This window comes from Danio aesculapii, chromosome 11, assembly GCF_903798145.1.
Source record: "Danio aesculapii chromosome 11, fDanAes4.1, whole genome shotgun sequence".
NCBI classification, from domain to species: domain Eukaryota; kingdom Metazoa; phylum Chordata; class Actinopteri; order Cypriniformes; family Danionidae; genus Danio; species Danio aesculapii.
Window position 1 is genome coordinate 8107886 of NC_079445.1, and position 21830 is coordinate 8129715.

Here is a 21830-nt window from a genome sequence, read left to right on the forward strand (position 1 = left end):
CTTGTCATATTTAATATTTAATCACCATGGGAAAACAGCCTGTCGGGCATCATGTTTGCATTGCTGATCACAAGCATGCTTCCATTCTTTTCTGTATTGTGTCTTCCTTATCTATGTAGCTCTAACTGTTTCCATTACTTCATCAATCCACTATCTTGGTGGAACTTTCTAGTGGTCTTTTTTGCAAGTAAATTGTGTTTACGAGACTTTATTCATTTTATTATATCCATTTATTTATTGGTAGTGATGTCAAAAATGAAATAATTTGTGTATCTAACTCTACGTGGTGAATCTTATGGCTATCTATCTGTCTGTCTGTTCGTCCATCTGTCCGTCCATCCATCCATCCATTGTATCTCTATCTATCTATCTATCTATCTATCTATCTATCTATCTATCTATCTATCTATCTATCTATCTATCTATCTATCTATCTATCTATCTATCTATCTATCTGTCTGTCTGTCTGTCTGTCTGTCTGTCTGTCTGTCTGTCTGTCTGTCTGTCTGTCTCTAATGTATCTCCTTTCTCATTCATCCATCCATCCATCCATCCATCTATCTGTCTGTCTGTCTGTCTGTCTCTAATGTATCTCCTTTCTCATCCATCCATCCATCCATCCATCCATCCATCCATCCATCCATCCATCCATCCATCCATTGTATCTCTTTTTTTCTTCATCTATCTATCTATCTATCTATCTATCTATCTATCTATCTATCTGTCTGTCTGTCTGTCTGTCTGTCTGTCTGTCTGTCTGTCTGTCCGTCCGTCCGTCCGTCCGTCCGTCCGTCCGTCCGTCCGTCCGTCCGTCTGTCTGTCTATTATGTATCTCCTTTCTCATCCATCCATCCATTGTATCTCTTTTTTTCATCTATCTATCTATCTATCTATCTATCTATCTATCTATCTATCTATCTATCTATCTATCTATCTATCTATCTATCTATCTATCTATCTATCTATCTATCTATCTATCTATCTATCTATCTATCTATCTATCTTTCTGTCTGTCTGTCTATCTATCTCTTATGTATCTTCTTTCTCATCCATCCATCCATCCCGTTTGTTTGTGTATTGTCAGTGGATCACTTGCTAAATTTTACACTTCCTCATGCACTTATGGCATTCCACCAAAAAATGCCATGTTTTTCTTAAGTCTGTCAAAAATTCTATCACATTCCCATTCCATTGTTGTTACATCTTGACATGGAGCATGTGTAAATGTATTGTTATCTCACACATAGCATTGAGACATCATATCATTCATTTGCTTGATGTCTACTAATGCAATCTAATTTTCATTCCTGTCAAAATTACCCAGACTGTTAATTCACTTAGATGTCAAACCTAGATGACTTTATTCAGTAAGATCGTGTCATTTTTTAACCATTTTGGTTGGTTGTTTGCTTGATTGATTGCCCACACAGTCAAAGAATCTCTCACTTGACCCCATAGAGTTTCATGATATACTCAAAAATACAGAAAAGCAGTGTTGAAAAGGAAATTGCATGTTTTATCATGGTTGATCTGAGCCTCTGCATTGTTTATTTCCTTTTCAGGTAACAGTAATAATGGGTAATTACAGGCACGGTCATGCTGTGTTTTGTTAGTCTATATCAGCAAACGAAAGTGCATCACATTAATTAAGCAGTTTAGCTATTTTAAACAAAGAGTCTGCAGTTGTATCACATTATTTGCGGTCGGCCATTAATCTTTTATGAAATCCCATTCATTTTTTATGATGAGAAAAACAAACAAAACAGCCCTCAACTCCTAAAATAACCCAATTGTGTTCTAATATCTGATTGTCATTGTTCTTTCAGAGCCATTTGTCATAATTTGTGCTGTATCAGCCTTATGAAAGTGAATTTGAGGACTAAACAAAGCAGAACGTCGATGATTCATGCTATGGAGCCATTCTCCACCAGTTCCACTCCTCATTGGCTTCATTGTCGTATCTGCTTACAAGGCAAAGATAAAGTCAGAATGGGGTTTCTTTTCCCCTAAGGGGACAAGAAGCTCTAGGTTTATAGTTTTTCCTTGTCTTCTCGCCTTAAAATTGCCATTTAAAAGTTGCAATTACTTCACAAGCAGTCTAAAATGTGCACGATAAAGAGCTCCTGCATTGTAGCATCCCAGGAGGTGTAACTGATTCATTTTTTCGCATTAAGTAATTGTTCTAACATGCAACAGAGTACATTTTCAGGCCGGTGTGTCCAGTTTCAGCAGGTGCACGCGACGCAGCGGGGCGGAGGAGGCGCCAAACAGGTTGGATGAGTACAGGTGAGCCAGGAAGAAGCTTATGCTAATTTGTCAACATGAGAGAGGAAATCCTACTTATAGCCGCACTTGTGAGAGGGAGACAGGGCTACATGGGAACCTATTAGATAACCAATTCTCCTGCTGGCCGCCTCACAGGAGGAGCGTGAGCGAGCGAGCGAGTGAGTGAGGGAGAGAGTGTACCTGCGATGGTGGACACACAGGAATTTCATTCAAACCCAGCCCTGCAAGGTAAATGTTTATATTGCCGCCCCACTTTTCACCAGTTGGTTTTCTCACTGCCCTATTTGAATGGGAGTTCGTGCAGGTGCTACAGGCTTCATAAGTTGTCTGTTAGACTCGCACTGTGAACTGTTTCCAGCAGATTTGGTGAAGGAGTCTCCTGGGCTTTCTTAGGTGTTGTTCATTAGCTGAGGACGTGCATGTAGAGAGCGGTTTTGTTTCTGTTTGCGTTCTGCTGCAGAAGTGTTGTATGGTGGATGATGGTGTTGAAGTAAGCTGTGTTTATCTTTAAACAAGACGTGATTCAGCTTATCGTCTTGGGTTTAAAGTGAAAAGCTGATATCTTTTAATTTGCCTAATGTCTCCGTGAGGATTCTGTTAACACAAATCTTATCTTGGTTGTTAGTTTATGAGCTCGTGGTTGCTGAGCGCATTTATGAGAGCAACATGTGGAGGCAAGTGCTGAAGGGAAATTTGAAAAGTTACAGTCATAAAACTGTTTTTTTTTTTTTTTTTTTTTGAAAGCCAAAGAAGGATAAATATGAGTAATCAAGTGGGATTGTTTTCTATCTTTCCAGCCATCCATCTGTACAGTATGTCCGTCTATATGTCAGTCTATCCATTTGCCCATATATCCATATATCAGTTCATCTGTTTGTATGTGAGTCTGTTGGCCGGTCTCTCCATTTGTCCATCTATGAAAAAAAAATATTCAATTGAATTTTATTTGGCGTTATGGTGGTACAGTGGGCAGCATGATTGCCTCACAGCAAAAAGGACGCTGGTTTGAGCCTCAGCTGGGTCTGTTGGCATTTCTGTGAAGAGTTTGCATGTTCTCCATGTATTCGCATGGGTTTCCTCTAAGTGCTCCAATTTCCTCCACAGTCCAAAGACATGTGGTACAGGTGAACTGAATAAGCTAAATTGACCGTAGTTCAGGGGTGTCAAACTCAGTTCCTGCAGGGCCGCAGCTCTGCACAGTTTAGTTCCAACCATAGACTGTAAAATATATGGACGGAGCATCCGTGACGTCACTCATAGGTTTCTGAACACTGCAAAAGAAGCTACAAGTAGGCGCGGCCAACCGTCGCCATTTTGTTCACGCGTCATCGCACCCACGGCAGGATACCAAACAAGGGCAAAAAGGCGGAGAGTGGGCGGAGCTACAGACGCCTGCTGGCACTTTGCTTAGACCTAGCAGACAGACTTTACATTGGGAGAAACGCTTGATACTTTATTACCTGCGACTCGTTTGTGTTCTGACCACATGTACTTGGCTGTACACTATATCAATAAAGTGTTTAGACTTTTAAAAACACTGCTGTAATACATTTAGCCACTAAACATTGTTCTTATGATGTTTTTCTACAGGAGGAAAACGCAAATTACTTCCAAACACTTCAGATATAGTGTGTGTTAGTAAATGCAGGGCTATTGATGAACTCCAGCATAACACTGTATGATCACGCTTCAGATGACTGTTCTAGAGCTACAGCTAATCAATCTGTCACATTCTGGAGTGCTTTACGGGTCTAAAGAAAAATATTAATGATAAATGATCTTAAATAAAACAAATACATTTATAGAGATGGTATACAAGTATATAACTTTACTCACATGGGAAACGAGGCCACGTGAATGGTTTGTGAGCACAATTAAGTGCACACAGCATCCCATATCATCTGATGATTGTAAGAAATAAGTCCAAAAGGCAGCTGACTGTGTAAAGCCACACAAAACAGAACAAAAATACGATGAATATGCCGAGATTCAGCTGAGGTGAAGTGACAGCGACCAGCGAGACCTAGCTGTCACTCAAGTGGCCACGCCCTTAATTATGCAAACTTAATATAACCTAATATAAAGGAAATGGATGAGTTATAAAAAAATTCACCCCCCTCACAGTAATAATAGCTATATGAACCAAAATCGTTCTTTGTACCAGGCTGTAAACACCTTTTTTTCTGTTGTAAAGTTGGCCATTCTAACAGTGGGCTCAATTGCAACCTGCTCTATTATGGAGCCAGGACTAGCGAAATTTTGATGAATTGCAGTTTCAGTTACTTCCGTATTGGCTTCCCGAGAGAGAGCAGGAGGTTGCCGCTTGGTTCCAACTCTAATTAAACACACCTGATCTTACTAATTGAGTCCTTCAGGCTTGTTTAAAACCTACAGGCAAGTGTGTTGAAGCAGAGTTGGAACTAAACTGTTTAGGGCTGCGGCCTCTCAGGAACTGAGTTTGACACCCCTGCCATAGTGTATGTGTGTGAATGAGTGTGTATGGGTGTTTCCCAGTGTTGGGTTGCAGCTGGAAGGACATCCACTGTGTAAAACATAGGCTGGATAAGTTGGCGGTTCATTCTGCTGTGGCAACCCCTGATTAATGAGGGGACTAAGCCAATATGAAAATGAATGAATGAATTAATTAATTTAATTTTGTACAGCTAATACTGGGCGGTTCATTCCACTGTGGTGCCCCGGATTAATAAAGGGACTAAGCCGAAAAAAAAATGAATGAATGAATGACAGCTAATACAGTATAGGTTACTTTGAAAGTTTCTAAACAAATAGCTTGGTATATACTGTAAATTAAATACAAACAAACTATAATATATGTAATTATAATATAATAAATAAAATATAAATGTAGCTCTAGATATAAATTAAGACAAGACAATTATATGTATATTAATGAGCACTAATGATGGGAAGCACTTTTTGACAGCACATTAACACAGAGGGCCCTATCATACTCCCGGCGCAAAAAGGCACAAGACATGTTTGGATTGATTTGATTTGTTGCTATTTTCAGACCAGCGCAACCCTGATTTTCATGTTTTGTGCCAAATTGTTGGCGCGTTGCTATTTTGAGGAACTGAAATAGAGCGTGCCATTGACCAGGTGAAAGCTGGTCTAAAGTCCATTGCAGAGTGCATTTGTTATGCACCTGTGCAGGTCCAAAACACATATACATTGCTTAATACACACAAGATGTACAGCAATACACAAATATCTTTACATATGAAAAAAAAAATTAATGGATTAACATGTTTCAAATAATTTTCTTCATAAATATGAACCACCACGTCTTCATGTCGGGGGCCTTTTTTTCAGTGTATTCATGACAATCTGCACTTGTATAATGTTATTATTATGAGTATTATATGCATATATATATATATATATATATATATATATATATATATATATATATATATATATATATATATATATATATATATATTTATATTATAAACTAAATTTAGAAATAGTTTTTAAACAATGTTTTGGGCTTAACAAACAAAAATAAATATGTAGGCTAATGGTTGTCTTCAGTGGAGTGCATACAACATTGTTTCCTTATCAACGAAAGTAAAGGAGTAAAGTAAAAAGTAAAAGTAAATTAAAGACAAAGTAAAGTGGCTGAATAGAGGAGGCTCGTTTTTTATTCTCGCGCTGCAGATGGTCTGTTTAACTGTTCACTCACTAGCATTCAGTTTTTCCACTTACAAGGTCTGCTATGTAAATAGCAAATGCACCATGGCACAACACAACTGACTCTTAAAAGGAAAGTGAGATGAGACTCTGATTGGTTTAATGCACCTCATGCTCAAAACACACCCATAACTCATTAAGAGAAAAAGCACAACCCTATTAGACCATGCGCCAGGGCGCAAACCGTATTTTCCCATCCTCAAAATCGCAAAAGTGGATTCGGTGTGCATAAAAAGTTCAATGCATGAAAATTCGATCTTCAGAAAATAATTAGATAATAAAATACCTTTGGAATAATGCTTAAAACCACTTTGCTGGCCATAAATTGACATAATAGTTACAAGTTTGCTTTATGTATATAGCATGTTTAAAACAGCCACAAGACTGGCCACAGTGCTTTACAACATAGATACAAAAGATAAAAAGAGATGTAAAAAAAGAGCTAAACATAGAAACACACATAAGACATAAAAATGGACAAATAAAAATTTGCAACATGCCAATGTAAACAAGTGGATAAAATTGACTTAAAAATAGCCTGACTATGAGCCATTCTGATCTCTACTAGAAGGTCATTCTGAAGTGACGGCCCAATCAGAGAGAACACTTCTTTTTATCTTTCTATTTATCTGCTTGTACAGCACTTTGCACAACACTGGTTGTATAAATGTCCTTTAAAAATAAACTCAACTCAAACTCTTTACTTCAGTCTAGAGTGTGGAATAAACAGAAGGCTTTGGACACATGAATTTAGACTTCTCATAGGGATATAGTGATGCAGCAGATAAATAGGTGGAAAGTAAAAAGAATTAAAAACAGGATTTTAAAATGTATTCTAAATTGTACAGGCAGTCAGTATTATAATGTTTGATCATATACTGAGCACACACTAAAACCTGCCAGTTAAAACTATATGCATTGTTCAGCTTTATTGCGTTTGAAATGCAGCAAAGTCTGGTATTACTCGAAACAATGTCATATGCAAATTCTGTCAAGTGATTTATTACAATAGTACCACAGCAATGAGAAATCATTTGAATTCCAAACATGGAAACACCATTATAAACAGGCTGAAGAAAGTATAGCCATTGTGGCTAACATGTCTCAATGTGTGTCCACACCTGCTGCTGGTCTTGGTGTTAACGGAATAGGAAGCCAACTTTTCCCCAATCATGTAGATATGCTTGTTTTTCTCAACATGTAAAATGATATAAATATGATAATCAAATACCCATTAAAGTATTTTTAGTTTCTGTATAATTTGGAACAATTCTATTTACTCTGCACTACATTTTCTTAATGCAATTTTATTATTTTCAAATATTTCTGTTATGTTTTCGTCAAAGAAACAAAGGAATTTCAGAAGATAACATGCTAACAAGCTTTTAAAATAAGCTTGTTGTGAAAATGAGTTAACAGGTTTGATAAATAGAATTTTATATTAAAATATATATATGAAGAGCTCAGATGCAAAACCCTTTAAATCCATCAGACCTCTTTTTTTCTTTTTGTAAAAAGACCTCTTTTTCTATCAGGCTCCTATAATTAGGTTCAGACGTGTCATTTTATAGATTATGTAAAGGTTATTAGCCAGTAAATATATATATATATATATATATATATATATATATATATATATATATATATATATATATATATATATATATTTTTTTTTTTTTTTTTTTTTCTAAAATGTCACTTTAAACAATTCTTTAGTTATTAACAAGGTAGATTTTCTTTTGTGTCAAAACCAGCTAAAGTATGCCCAAATACAAAAACAGAACACACTTCTTGAAAATAGCAGCATTTGGACCGTTCGTTAAACAAAGGGTTTATGACATCATTAACCCAGATTTATTTTTTGTAGTCCCAGAAATGTGTCTGTTCATTGTAGCATAATAACCAAAGCTATCTATGTAAAAGCCAATGACTCCCTCTGAACTTTGAGCATCTTATAAATCAAAAGGTGTTGTTTAGATGTCACACAGCTGCAAAAATCTAAACTTTAAAATATAATATCGCAGTTGACAACACCCTTAATGCAGTTCCATCGCATATTTGTTATCACATGATTGTTGATAAAATAAAAATAAAAATAATTGACGTAATGCTGGAATCTGGTTTGTGCATTTTTTAAAAGTTCATCCTATTCAGTTCTAAATATATGCATGTTTTAGCATTCACATTAAGCATTTTTAATACAAAATTCCAAAATTCGCATAAAAATAGGTGGACGCAAACATAGCTATTGATAAGAAACACACATACATCTGGTGGTGGGGAAGCAACGACTCATCCTTGGCCTTGCCTTCTACCTGCTGACACACTGCTCAAAAGAGCACATCATCCTTCCTTTACCACACACATCGGCCCCCTTTTGTTCACCCCGTCCTTTTGAAACGTGATCTTTTGAATTTCAAAGGCGGAGAGGAAACCAATGCTCCATCCTGGTATCTAAACCCTGATGGGACGTCCTTTGTTATCTGTCCTCTGAACGCTTGTTCATTGGCCATTGATAAGAACAGCCGAGAAAACCTTCAGTTTACAAAGGCTTTGTAAAAATATGCCTTAGTTTCTCTGCACCTGTTTGGGACAAAAAAGATGGAGGTCTATGTGTGCTATAGGCGGAACGTGGTGACCTTCTTAGTTCTTAAAAAAAAGAAGCAGAAATGAGAAAATAACGGAAAATGAGAGATAAACTTTACTATTTTAAGTACAGAGGGTGGAAGACTCATTTTGTGAAGAGTCATTTTTCCATTCCATACTATTTCTTGTCCAGTTTGGAGGGTACGCAGAGTGTCTAAAATAAAATGTATTATTTTATATAAATTTTATATATATAGATAAGATATTATAACAATGAATTATTTATACTGTACAGGTGCATGATCTAACAGCAGATAATATTTCATGGGCAATTCTTTTATTTTAAAAAATGTAAACTAAAACTGTTAATAATAATTATATATTATTAAGTAAAAATACTTTTAATTAATAATTAAAATATTTTATATACATAAAATTTCATTTCTTTCTCTTATTTTATTTTAAAATGCATGCCTTTAAAATAGTTCATCATCGTTGCATGCAGTGTTGCACACTTGCAAAAATATCATGTTTTTTATTTTATTTTATTTTATTTTATTTTATTTTATTTTATTTTATTTTATTTTATTTTATTTGCAAGTTTGTTTTAAACAAAACCGCTAATATGTTAATGTGTGCATAATATTCCTTCAAATAACTTTCAAAGTCAATTTCATATCAAACACAATGCTTTTTATTAGGTTTATAATTAATAGTAATTAGTGAAACACAAATAATTTTAAAATGGTAATTTTTTGCTTGAAAAAAGTATTAATACATTAAAAAATGATAATAATATTTTAATTATTTCATTGATTGTTGACATTTGAACTGTATCAGTGCTTTCCACAAATAGAGTTTACTTGGGCGGGCCGCCCAGGTATATTAACGGCCGCCCAAGTATAATTAGTGACAATTTTTTTTTTTACTATTATCATCCTTTTACATTTTTTTTTTGTATTTGCCCAATATAAACTAAAATCCACGAGTGATTAAGTAGCGGAAAACCTTCTCTCCTTTACCCGTTTCATACTGCTTGTTCTGTGTGTGCGAGAACTGTCAACACTCACGTGCTTTGCAGACCCACAGAGACCCACACCTTTTTGTGTCTGGCCGGGTTTCCAAATCTACTAAAATGTCCGGGATTTGGTTCTGCTTTCGTTTTCTAAGCAGTCGTTATTTTTATGTGCACAGCCGCGAGAGAGACATTAAATAATTACTTTTTAAATCTAAACGACTCATAAAATCTTTACTAAATACTCTGAGAGGATGAAATTACATCTAAATTAGCTGCAGAATATGTGTACAACATTAGAAATGGGTAATTAAATAATTTGTCTTCTTTAAATAATATATTTTATTCTTGGAATTATTATAATTTTAGGAGATATTGTTTGTTTTTAGTCATTTTTTTTCTGTCATTTATTTCTCATTTGCTGTTTATGTTATTAATTTGATGATGGCAATATATCGTCACCTTAGAATTATAAGGTTCTATCTGACATTTTTGTCAAAATTGAGTTATTGACATAGTCTTATGAAATGACATCTTATCTACATTATGGGATGTTTTTTTAATAAGTTGTTTACATTTTAAGACTTTTTATTTAAAAAACAAATGTTACACACATACTGTTTGCACAGAATGCAAAATCTTTGAAGCTCAATATCTCAAAATCCTTCAGAACGCAGATAGAACCTTATAATTCCAAGGTGACGATATTACATATTTTATACATCTAAAATGCTTTGGCAATACTGTAAAAAATGTCATGCCAATAAAGCAACCTGAACTTGAATGAGAGATAGAGAGAAGCAGATTTGACCTGTCAGTGGCTGCATAGAAGAGAAATAGTGGATTTTTTATTTATTATTATATATATTTTTAATTTAACCCATTGAAAAGAAAAAGTTTAAAAAGATAATAATAAAAGTAGTGTTAAGTCAAATGATGTTTTGTTTGTCACATATACAGTAGTTAACTATTTATGTACTGTGAGTAAAAGGTGTATTAATCCGGCTACCACCGCAAGTATATTTCAAACCTACAGAAAGCACTGTATATGTACACTGTAAAAAATGGGTGTGATTTCAACGGTAAAAAACTGTAAAAATGCTACAGTACAAATACGTAACCTGGTTAACGGTATGTTTCCTTAATATATACGGCGAATAACCGTAAATTGACTTTCCCAGAATTCCTTGGACGGCACATCACTTTTTATGCTTTTTGTTGACATTACTACGGATCTTTTTAGTTGTTTCCCCATCAGTTGTGTACATTAGAGATTGATGTTACATCTAATGTTGATAAACAATGTTCATTTCATGACTTTAATTTTATGCGTGTTACCATACTGGTGTTTAGTAGCTGTGTGAATGACACTGAGCACCTTCTATAAGTTGATATACTTTTCTGCTTGTGGGAAAAGTTGATTGTGATGAGTATTGGTTCAGTATGTAATTTACTCATCACCACCTGCATATGAGTGTGCTAACGTGTCTAACTGTGTAACAAAAGATGTGTAGATGTTGGTAATTCAAAATACTGACATATTACATCTATAAATTAAATAAATACGGTATTTTACTGTAAAAGTGAGAAATTACTTTTTCGGTTTGTTCCATATTTTTAACGGTAAAGTACTGGCAACCACAGCTGCTGTTTTTTTACCGTAAATTTTACGGATTTATTTATAACAGTGTACAACACTTTATGTAAACAAATGATTACATTTTTGCATCAAGTAAAACTCAGTATCAGACTCAGTAACCCTCAGTATCAGACTCAGACTTTTGCATTTAGTGCACTTAAGTAAATGTTCCGTTTTAGTAAATACACAAAAATCTTGTTTTACACTGGATATGGGACTCCATTTGTCACTTTATTTATACAGTACATTCATTTCTTTTCACAGATGTTGGCTTTATTTTAGCATCTGGTGTGTGTTTGTCCTGTCTATTTCCACTCAGTGCGTACCTCTCTGTTTGAGATCTTTTTACAGTAGTGCATTATCACCACAATAGACCTCAAAAACAACCGCACTCAATTCACACTATGTCACCTCACATTTTCCACTCCGTTTTCCTGCGGGGGGGATCAAACCAGGGGAAACATCCACTTCAGAGCGGTTGCATTCGGGACAGTCCTGACAAGACAAATGAGACTATGTCTACTTTTTCAATGGAGTTACTATAAGCAGTGGTTTGTTACTTTACAGTAAAGCTCTTTGCATGAATCTTCCGCGTGACACTTCACAACTGTCGTCTTGAGTGCTTGATTTATTCATGATATTCCTCCAACTGTCGGAAAGGAAAAAGAATGTGCCTCCCCTCAACTTATTTTTTATTTTTTTGCAGATGAAAAAATCTCCATGGGTTCATAACAGATTTGTCAGGTCTGTAATGGATTTTGAAGGCGAAAAAGTTCCCAGCAACGCAAACAGTCTTTAAGCCATGCGAGTTTGAGGAATGTCTTTGTTTCCATAAAATAAATGTTAAACTGTGTTTATCTGAGTTTTTCCCATTTGTCTAGTAAACCTTGCATGACATGCAGGACAGGGTATACAAATCATGTACAATAGAAACAGAGTATTAAAGTAAAAATACAGATAATTGATAAAATATTATTCCAGTGAAAATATTATTGACTCTCTAAAGTATAAAAATACTAGGTGTTTTATGTTCTGAAGCATTAAAAGGAAGGTGTAATGATTAATCTTTATTATGCAGGAAAACACTGATATTTAATAAGTGTTCTAACAAATCTAACTGTTGCTTTTGACAAAAAGCGTCTGCTAAAAGTGAATGCAAATGCCAAAAAAAGTTTAAATAAAATAACAAACATAGACATACTTTACAAAATTGGTCTATTTATATAGGGTGTTATATATAATTACAGTTTCAATGTTTAGTTTCATTTTTAACTTGATTTTTTTTTTAAAGAGCCCATATTATGCATTAAAAAAGTCTCCAACCACAGGCTGATATGCATGCAAGGTTAAAAAACACTTTCATTGTCTTATAATCTGCATTTATTTTTACCTAATTATCCCATTAACTTCCATATGATTTGTTCAGCGATTCATTTGTTCCCAAACCCCTCCCTTGCGTGATGCTAATCTGCGCTGATTCTATGCACAATGATGTATTTGTTGTGGAGTTAATTCAAGCCTTTCTGCAATGATGAGTCACACACATTGTCGTTAAATAGTTCACGCACATAATTCACAGACACACAATGCACGAGTTTAATTTTGCACTGTTTGCAGTTGCTTTGCACTAGTTCTGTCTTGTTGATATGATTATATGCATTACTATGGAGACATGTTAATATGTAACCGTCAATCAATTCGGTGGGCGCAGTTCTGTCTAAACAGCTTACAAAAGATGATTTTCATCATACTTGCCCTTTAAAATGTTAAAAAAGTAAGTGTGTGAATATCCTTAGCTGTCTGTTAACCCTGAGGGAAAAATAATATAATTTATTTATTTACTTTTTAAAACTTTGTAAACAAAGCTTTGCACTTGTTTCATATAAATGAACTGAGTTACTATTAGAAGTACATTTTTATGACTGAGTTCCATCAAATCTGCCAAAAACAGTTTCATTTTCTTATAATCTGCATTTATTTTTACCTAATTATCCCATTAACTTCCATATGATTTGTTTAGAGATTCATTTGTAAACCCCTCCCTTGCAAGATGCTAAGCTGTGCTGATTGGTCCAATGACCCAGCCTGTTGTGATTGGTCGACTGCGTTCAGTGCGAAACAGAGAGAATCACCCACCATGGCTTATTAACAAGTAGTCAGAGTGCAGAGTATATGTGTGAGGTCAATGCAGGAGTGCATTAAAGCAATGCAGTTAAACCCCAGCATATTGCTCAATTCATAAGTTACATTGAGTATTAATCCATACAGCGACCAAAGTTAAACTATTTTGACATTTAGCAGTAGCACGTGTGTAGGAACAGCTGATGGTGGCCATAGCAATGACAATCTGCAGAGGATTGCGAGCTCACAAATGCATTTAAATCCGTTAAAAAAAGCGTCACGCCTCACATTTTCAACGTGGAGCGATTGCAAATAATAATACAGAAATAAATGCATATTTTGCAAGCTAGAGAAAACAAGGAGGCAATCATTTGAATCACATGTACTTAACGTTACACTTGTGAAATGGAGAAAGAAACTGGTCTATATGAACTGTGTAGTGATGAACTTCCTGTTAAGCTCTGACAATGGTTCATACATCAATACTGATCCTTCCTTTAATCACCAGAATGATCACTCATTAATGTTTACTCATCTTTCGCCATGATTAGTCCCACACACACTCGCACTCTGCTAGTGTTTGAAGGGAAGGACGTGTTTACATTTTACTGGATCTGGCACTTCATATTTGGTGTTGTTTTGTGACGACGTTGATATGAACGGGCAAAAGATTTGGACGAACGACAAATCATTTAAATGACTCAAAAAAAAAGTAGATATTTTTAAACAGTGCTCTTTCAAATTGACCTCAGCTGGATGTTTTCATTCACTTAGAGCTGTTACACACTGTATCGAAGGTGATTTTCAAAAAGCCATAATAGGGGCTCTTTAAATGTATAAGCTATAGTAAATCATAAACAATAAACAACATGTTCACATTTAAGCAGACCAGTGAGTTTTCAGTTTCACTTTCACACAATCATTTGAATCAGTGCGTTGTTCACTGAAGACTCTCTTTCACCCCAGCATTTGAACCAGTGAATTGTTACCTGGATACTTGCTTTGATCTGAATCAGTGAATCGTTATCTGGAGAGTTGCCTTGACTTTATCATTTGAATCAGTGGGATTTTAACTAGCGTCTCTCTGACTGGATTAATTGAATCAATGAGTCGTTAACTGGACACTCACTCTGATCAGATCAATTGAATCAATAGGTGCATCCCAGATCGCATACTTATGCACTATTCTACCCCATTTTGTAGTATAAATAGTGTAAGTAGTGTATTCACACTGAAAACTCTCAAAAGAAAAAGTGCACTTTAAATACTTGGATGATGCACTTTTTCAACAGGTAAAATCAAGCGTGGAATGTTGGACACTTCATGCACTCAACAGCCGCTGCTTTGTTTGTTTGTAAGAGGCGGAGCTTTTGGGGTTAATTTATTTATATTGTATTTTGGAAGCAGAATTCTCCTACGAGAATGATTATTGCGCCTCCTGATGGTGAATGTGGTTATACTCATGGCAGGTATTATTTGGTACTTAGTCATTTATTTGACTAATATGGTAACTGTCAGACATCATCAGGGAAACGGTTTGAATTTCAGTAAAAAACCCGTTAGTATTCCATTTGGGATGACACTACATACATATACTATGCTGTTGAGTGTGTAAGTGCATAGTGTATAACGTGCCATTTGGGACGCAACTAATAAGTTGTTAACTGGAGACTTGCTTTAACCTTATCATTTGATTCAGTGAATCATTAACTGGAGAGTCGCCTTGACTCGATCAATTGAATCAGTAGCATTTTAACTAGGGTCACTCTGACTGAATCATTTGAATCAGTCAGAGTCTTTCTGACTGAATCATTTAAATCAGTTAGTCTCATGTTAACAGTAGACTCGCTTTGACCAGATCAGTTGAATCAATGGGTTGTTAACTGAAGAGTCGCTTTGACCTGATTTCAGTCAGTCAGTTGTAAACTGCACACTTGCTCTGACCTGATCATTTGAATCAGTGAATTGCCAACTAGAGACTTACTCTGACTGGATCATTTGAGTCAGTGAAATGTTAACTAGAGAGTCGCATTTGAATGAATAAACAGTTAAATGGTTACTTTCTCTCTCTCACCACATTATTGTAATCAGACTCACTCAGATCATTTGAATGAGTTTTTGACTCAAGAAGAGAAGCAGTTGAATCATTCACTTATCACTTCACATATTAAATGTCTAGTGTTATACATGTAATCCAGCTTAACAGGTTTAAGGAATATATCAACCAAAAGTTACAATTGTCATGATTTACTCACCCTTGTTTGAGTTTCCTCCTGTTGAACACTAACATTTTTTTTTAAAGAAACCTGGAAACCACTAAATATTAGTGTTGTAACGGATCACAAATCTCACGGTTCGGATCACTCTATAATTTTTGAATCACTGATCGTACCATTTTTCATATCATCAAATGGGAAGAGACAAATGTCATTTGCTTTTCATTATACAAAAATGTTACTGCAAAAACCATTTATTTTAACAAACAGAACTTAGAATCTGTAATTGTAATATAAATAAAAAAAAAAAGAAAGAACCATCTGAAAAAAAGGAAAAATATTCAATATGGAAAAAAAAAAAAAAAAAAAAAAAAAAAAAAAAAAAAAATATATATATATATATATATATATATATATATATATATATATATATATATATATATATATATATATATATATATATATATATTCGCTACTGTTGCTGATAGTGCTAAATATAAAAATCTAACATTTTGTACAACATATCATATTTATTTTCATTTAATGATTCAACAATTCACAGAAAATATCATGTTTCATTATAGGTGGATCGTTTTTGAAAACCTATTCAGTGACATCATTTTGATGGTTGTTTGTCGCCACCTGTTGGTTAAACAATGCAATTGCTACAACATTCACCAGCGTCAAGTTCCATTAAACGTTGATTTTAACCTTTACCATAAACATCGCTGTTTATTTCTGAACCATAAACTGTTCCCCCAGTACTTCTATGTTATTTAATTAATTGTAAAAAGTTAAAAAAATTGAATGCAGCACTTCGAAGGATTAGTAACATATGCAAATCATTATCAATTATCATTGATGTTGCACGGGTTTGAATTGAGATCACAATCTTTTAATGTTTAATTGCGCAGCTTTACACTGAAAGCATGAATGCAGGCTAAACAAACAGTCGCTAAAACCAACTTTAATGAATCATCATATGTCGTCATTATATTTTACAGGGAAGCTAAAATGCTTTCATACATGTGATTTGAATGATGCGGGAGGCGATCTCTCGGCAGTTGTTATAAATGTTGGATTAACCTACAAGCTACAAAAAAAGTTATTGATCCACCGGTCACGTGTGTTCCAAACTGTGGGTTGTGATTCATACGGATCAACCATGATCCGTTACACCCCTAGTAAATATCTTCCATAGTATTTGTTTGTTTTTTCCTTCTATGGAAGTGAATGGTTACATGTTTTAAAATTTCTTCAAAATATCTTCTTGTGTGTTTAACAGAAAAAAGAAACCCATAAAGGTTTGGAACCACTTCAGGTTGAGTAAATAGAGTAAATTTTAATTTTTCGAGTGAACAACCCTTTTAAACTATAATAATCAACTTGTTCACAAACTTCAAGCACAGCTATTGAATTGAAACAGACAACACGTTCTTCATTTCCAAATATCAAGGAACATTTTTTAAATGAAGTGTAATGTATGAAGTAAAATGAAAAGTTTCTCCAATTAAATATAAACAGACAGGTTAAAGATATTAAATGTATTCTCAATTATGAATGAATGAAACAATGAATGCACTGTATGTCCATCAGTCATGATGTTCCAATTTTAATAAATACAAATAAGAAGAGTGCTTCAATTTAAGTAATTCTGTTCAGACGTAATTAATGTTCATAGAACCTCCCCGAGCTGTTTTATGCATGAAGAACAGATCATTTTCCTTTTATAAATGTAAGTGAGGTCAGTGAGGATCACAAACATGTTTTAATGGATAGCCATTTAAAAGCCTGAGTCCCTCCATTCAGTAGAATTCAAGGAACGATTTGGCTCTGCTCAATTTGTGAGCCAAATAAATGTAACAGAGCATTCCACAAAAAAAGCTCAATGTTTTGATTGTACGGAATGTACACTCTGCTTTCTCTCTCTAGCTGCTGAATGGAATAATTTTCTCTTTGGCAGATTCAATTCACTCATCATTACTACTTTTTTTGATTTGCTTTCTCGTTCTGTGTGACCCAGTTCATACTAAAGCATCAAACAGGTCGAGTTGGTTTGATGCCCAAATGACTCACTAGTGGTTCACAGTGAGCATTAGTCACTGCTTTTTATTTTGACGTTAATGGTTTGTGTTTTGTAGTTTATCTCAGTGCCTTATTAAATATGCAAACATTTGACATTTGAAACACATCAATGATCTTCATATACAATGTATTTATTTATTTATTTATTTATTTATTTATTTATTTATTTATTTATTTATTTATTTATTCATTTATTTATTTATTTATTTATTTATTTATTTATTTATTTATTTATTTTTGTATTTGTTACTGTTGCTGATAATCCATAAATATAACAAAGTGTATTATTTTAATATATTATTTAAACTAAACATTTTCTGATTTTAAAGAGCACCTATTTTACCGCTTTTTCAAGATTTACGATAAGTCTTTTGTGTCTTCAGAATGTGTCTGTAAAGTTTCATCTCAAAACACCCATCAGATTATTTATTATAACTTTCAGAATATTGGAATTTTCTGCTCTGAACACAATGTAGCTGTTTTTGTGGCCTGTGCCTTTAATGCTAGTTCTCCCCGCCCATGTTTCCACGTTTCCACGTCAGAGTGACAATCTCCACCTCGGTTGCATCAGATGAACAGCACAGTGAATGACATGAAGGAAGCAGATCTCACTTTACTTTTGTGAGAAATACTAGAGTAAGAACTTTCCCAGTGATTATTTGTTGTGGAGTTAATTCAAGCCTTTCTGCATTGATGAGTCACACTCAATGTCATTAAAAAGTTCACTCACATAGTTCACAGACACACACATTTAATTAAGCATATTATTACATCGCGCATGTTTAATTTTGCACTGTTTTTGCACAGGCAAATGTGACGGGAAACACATTAATATCCACTGCTGTATGGATGTCCGTTATGTTAATGTATTAAATAAACATAATTTAACGTCCACAAACCAGGATTGAAGCTTCTTCTTTTTTAATTGTACTGACATGCGGCTGTGGTGATAAAAACGGTAAAATCACTGTAATTCATTACAAACATGCACTGTTTTAAAAACGTTTTAAACTTGTAAAACTCATTCTTGATCACATTTAATGATGATTGACGATCCCAAAGCACTGAACAGATCTTTTAATCCAAGTTTATTTGTGCATGTTCTGTCTTGTTGATATGATTATATGCGTTACTACAGAGACATGTTAATACGTGACCGTCAATCAATTCGGTGGGCACAGTTCTGTCCAAACAGCTTAAAAAAAAATTATTTCTATTATATGTGCCCTTTAAAACGTTAAAAAAAAAGTAAGCATGTGAATATCCTTAGCTGTCTGTTAACTCTGAGGGGGCGAGGTGTTGGAGGTGGGGGGATGGGGGGAATAGTATAATTTAGTAATTTACTTTTAGCGAACTTTTAACAAGTTTTAATGAATAATAAAAAAAAAACTAAAAGCAAAAGTAAAAAAAAAAAATTGTGCAAAAAGGCACTTCGACGACATGTTGGGAGCCCTGTGGAGGAATCTATTCACCCGTCCGTCTTCTGGTGTGATGGACGCAGGCTTCGGCATCATGGCATCAACCCCTGGGCTCTCTGGGATGGCTCCCTTCAGCTTTTTCCCTTCCGGTGGTGAGCCCCGCGTCCGCTGCTCCACCCCATGCTGGGAGACGGCAGCAGGCAGATCCTTCGCCAGCCTCAGGCCACCCTGGCACTCTTGACAGACAGACGGGTTTCTCCCCCACTTGGGTTAACTCCCGAACACTCCACCTCCCTCTCAGCGGCGAGAGCAACTGGACAACGTGTCCCTCCTTTTGGCACCACTGTAATGAAGTTTATGGCCACCGGGAAGGAGGAGGCGAAGAACCGAAAAACTTTTTAACAAGTTTTAATGAATAAATAAAACAAACGGAAACTGAAAGCAAAAGTAAAACAATATGTCTGGGCCCGGTCCTCTCTTGGCTTCCTCTGCCATCGTTCCTCCTCGTATAGTGCAGAGCTCCTTCCGTGGGATTTGAGGCCTGTTTGTGTGACAGGTGTTTCGCATTCTTCACTTACACTGCGACCTCATTCCGTTCCCACAGCTCTCAGCCCCGCCCCCTCGCCACAATGTGCTAATATATAGTAGGACAATGCTGTTTTTTTTTTATTTACACAAAGATTTCTGAACAAATGAAGACAATGTAAAACAATCCACACAGATCTGCAAAACTTGCTAAAATCACTGACTAACTGCCAGGTTAGCTGGTAAAATGTCAGTTATCAGCCAAATGATTTATGTTTGATGAAAACAGTGTCATTCACCACCTTTTTAAAAAGTAATTTACCAACATATTGTAAGATTAACCCACTTGCAATATTTAATTTGAAATATTTAACCTGGTTTGCTAATGAGCCTTCTCTTTTAAGCCAATCACCTGAGCCCACCATATTGATGTCATGACAATGCTGATTGGCTGATGGCTCTTCTAGCGAGTGCACACACAGTCCAAATGCATCACTTAAATGGCTGTCAATGGATCAAGATCCTTTCTGGCAGCAGGATAATGTAGTTACAGCATCTCCCTGCAGGCGCTGTACTTCAGAAACACCCATTTAACACACAAACACGCACACAAAACACTTGGCAGCCCACTGCTGTTGCACAAATTCATGGCACGCATATATTTGTGGATGCACTTCTGCCTGGATGCTAAAATGCTGGAGATGGCAGTTAAGTCTTGGCTTTCCACAAGCAGATTTATGAATGTGACTGGAGAGGCTGTATCTCCGGCTATGACATGCTTGATTGCTAATAGAGCTGGGGGTGTTGGGGTTGTCAGAAAGCAGGTTTGCCATTTTGGCTCCGGAACAGACCCTTAAAGAGACTCGGCTCCAAACATAACAGAAGGAGCCTACAGGAAGATTGTCATGATTAGAAGGTTTTGTGACTGATGCGGCACGGATGGTACTAGCACACTATGTATCTTTATTATAATCTACTTGGGAAATCTAATGATACAGAGACTTGCTAATTGAAGCAGCCAATGACCATTAGTCAGACGCTGAGATGATTTTACCGAAGATTTTAAAACGATATCAGAGCTAGGAGAGGAAATTGAACTTTTTGGATAATCTTTCCGTTGTATTGATGTTCTTCACCACATGATGTTATCACCACAGTTGGCACCAGAGTAAGCTTTAGAGTCTAGGGGCAAAGATTGGGAAATATTATACAAAGCAGGGTTAAAAATTTAACAGGAGCGTGTGGTAAAAATCCAATATTGCCATTTTTTAATTCATATACTAGGTACAAAAATTTACTCTTTGGACATTATCGTGGTTTCTGGCCGTTCCATTAATTAATCAAACTCAGTCTGGAGGATATGAATCTCAGAAGAATAGACTTTACTGGATATTCAAATAAAGCTGAGATGTCCAGAGCACACCCATCTGCAGCCTTTGCACGGGTCTCTCAAATTTGCTGTACTCTTTATCCTTGCTTCCTCCCACATTTGTGTTTTCATAGCTGGTTTCTGGTTCAACAGGCCTCTCCGAGCTCCTACTACCCCAATTTAAAGCCCACTCTTCTTTTTGGTGCTTAAAATGTACAGATCTAATGTATTTCTAACTGTTTTACCACATATAGTTCAAATTTGACAATTGTGTCTTGTTTTCAAACATCTAAACTGGACTTTTCCCTCCCATCAAGTACAGTGGGTGACAATATAAAAAGAGCATTGCCACTGTGAGTAGTACCACCGCTGCACTAAAGGAGTAAGAACGTGTTTATAGGTATAACCGCAATTTGCGACTCTGCTGGCAGGAGGCACAGAAGGATGGGATGTAAATGGACAGAAATATACAGTAGCTGTAAATACTCTGCTACTTGTAAATGAAGATGAAACAAAGCATTGTAATTTCTACATAAATAATTAAAAACTTGTTAACAAGCTTTATTATCATTGTAAACTTGAATGAAATGAGGGTTCATTTTGGAAAGTAAAATTAAAGAAATAAAAGACAACTAAAATGAAAGTACAAGCATGCATACAAATAAGTAGGCCTAAATAAATAAATAAATAAAGCTGTGTTTTAAACTAAATATAGAGAGATGTACAGTGTTTGTTATTTTAATGTGATATGACTAAGACAGCAAATAAATATACTTTTTTTATTTACGTGTTTTTTTTAAACACACTACCGGTCAAAAGTTTGGGGTTGTTTTTCTTTTTTTTCATCTTTTTTTAA

The 21830-nt window shown here is 35.2% G+C and overlaps 1 protein-coding gene across 1 annotated transcript in view; it reads left to right on the forward strand.

Annotated features, from left to right (window-relative positions):
- Nucleotides 1-2335: 2335 nt before the first annotated feature.
- Nucleotides 2336-21830, forward strand: part of LOC130236979 (inactive N-acetylated-alpha-linked acidic dipeptidase-like protein 2) — a 554471-nt gene continuing 534976 nt past the window's right edge. The window contains exon 1 of the mRNA XM_056467749.1: nucleotides 2336-2514. Within this exon, the coding sequence (XP_056323724.1) occupies nucleotides 2472-2514 (43 nt within the window). The 5' untranslated portion in view covers nucleotides 2336-2471. The remainder of the gene's footprint in view (nucleotides 2515-21830) is intronic.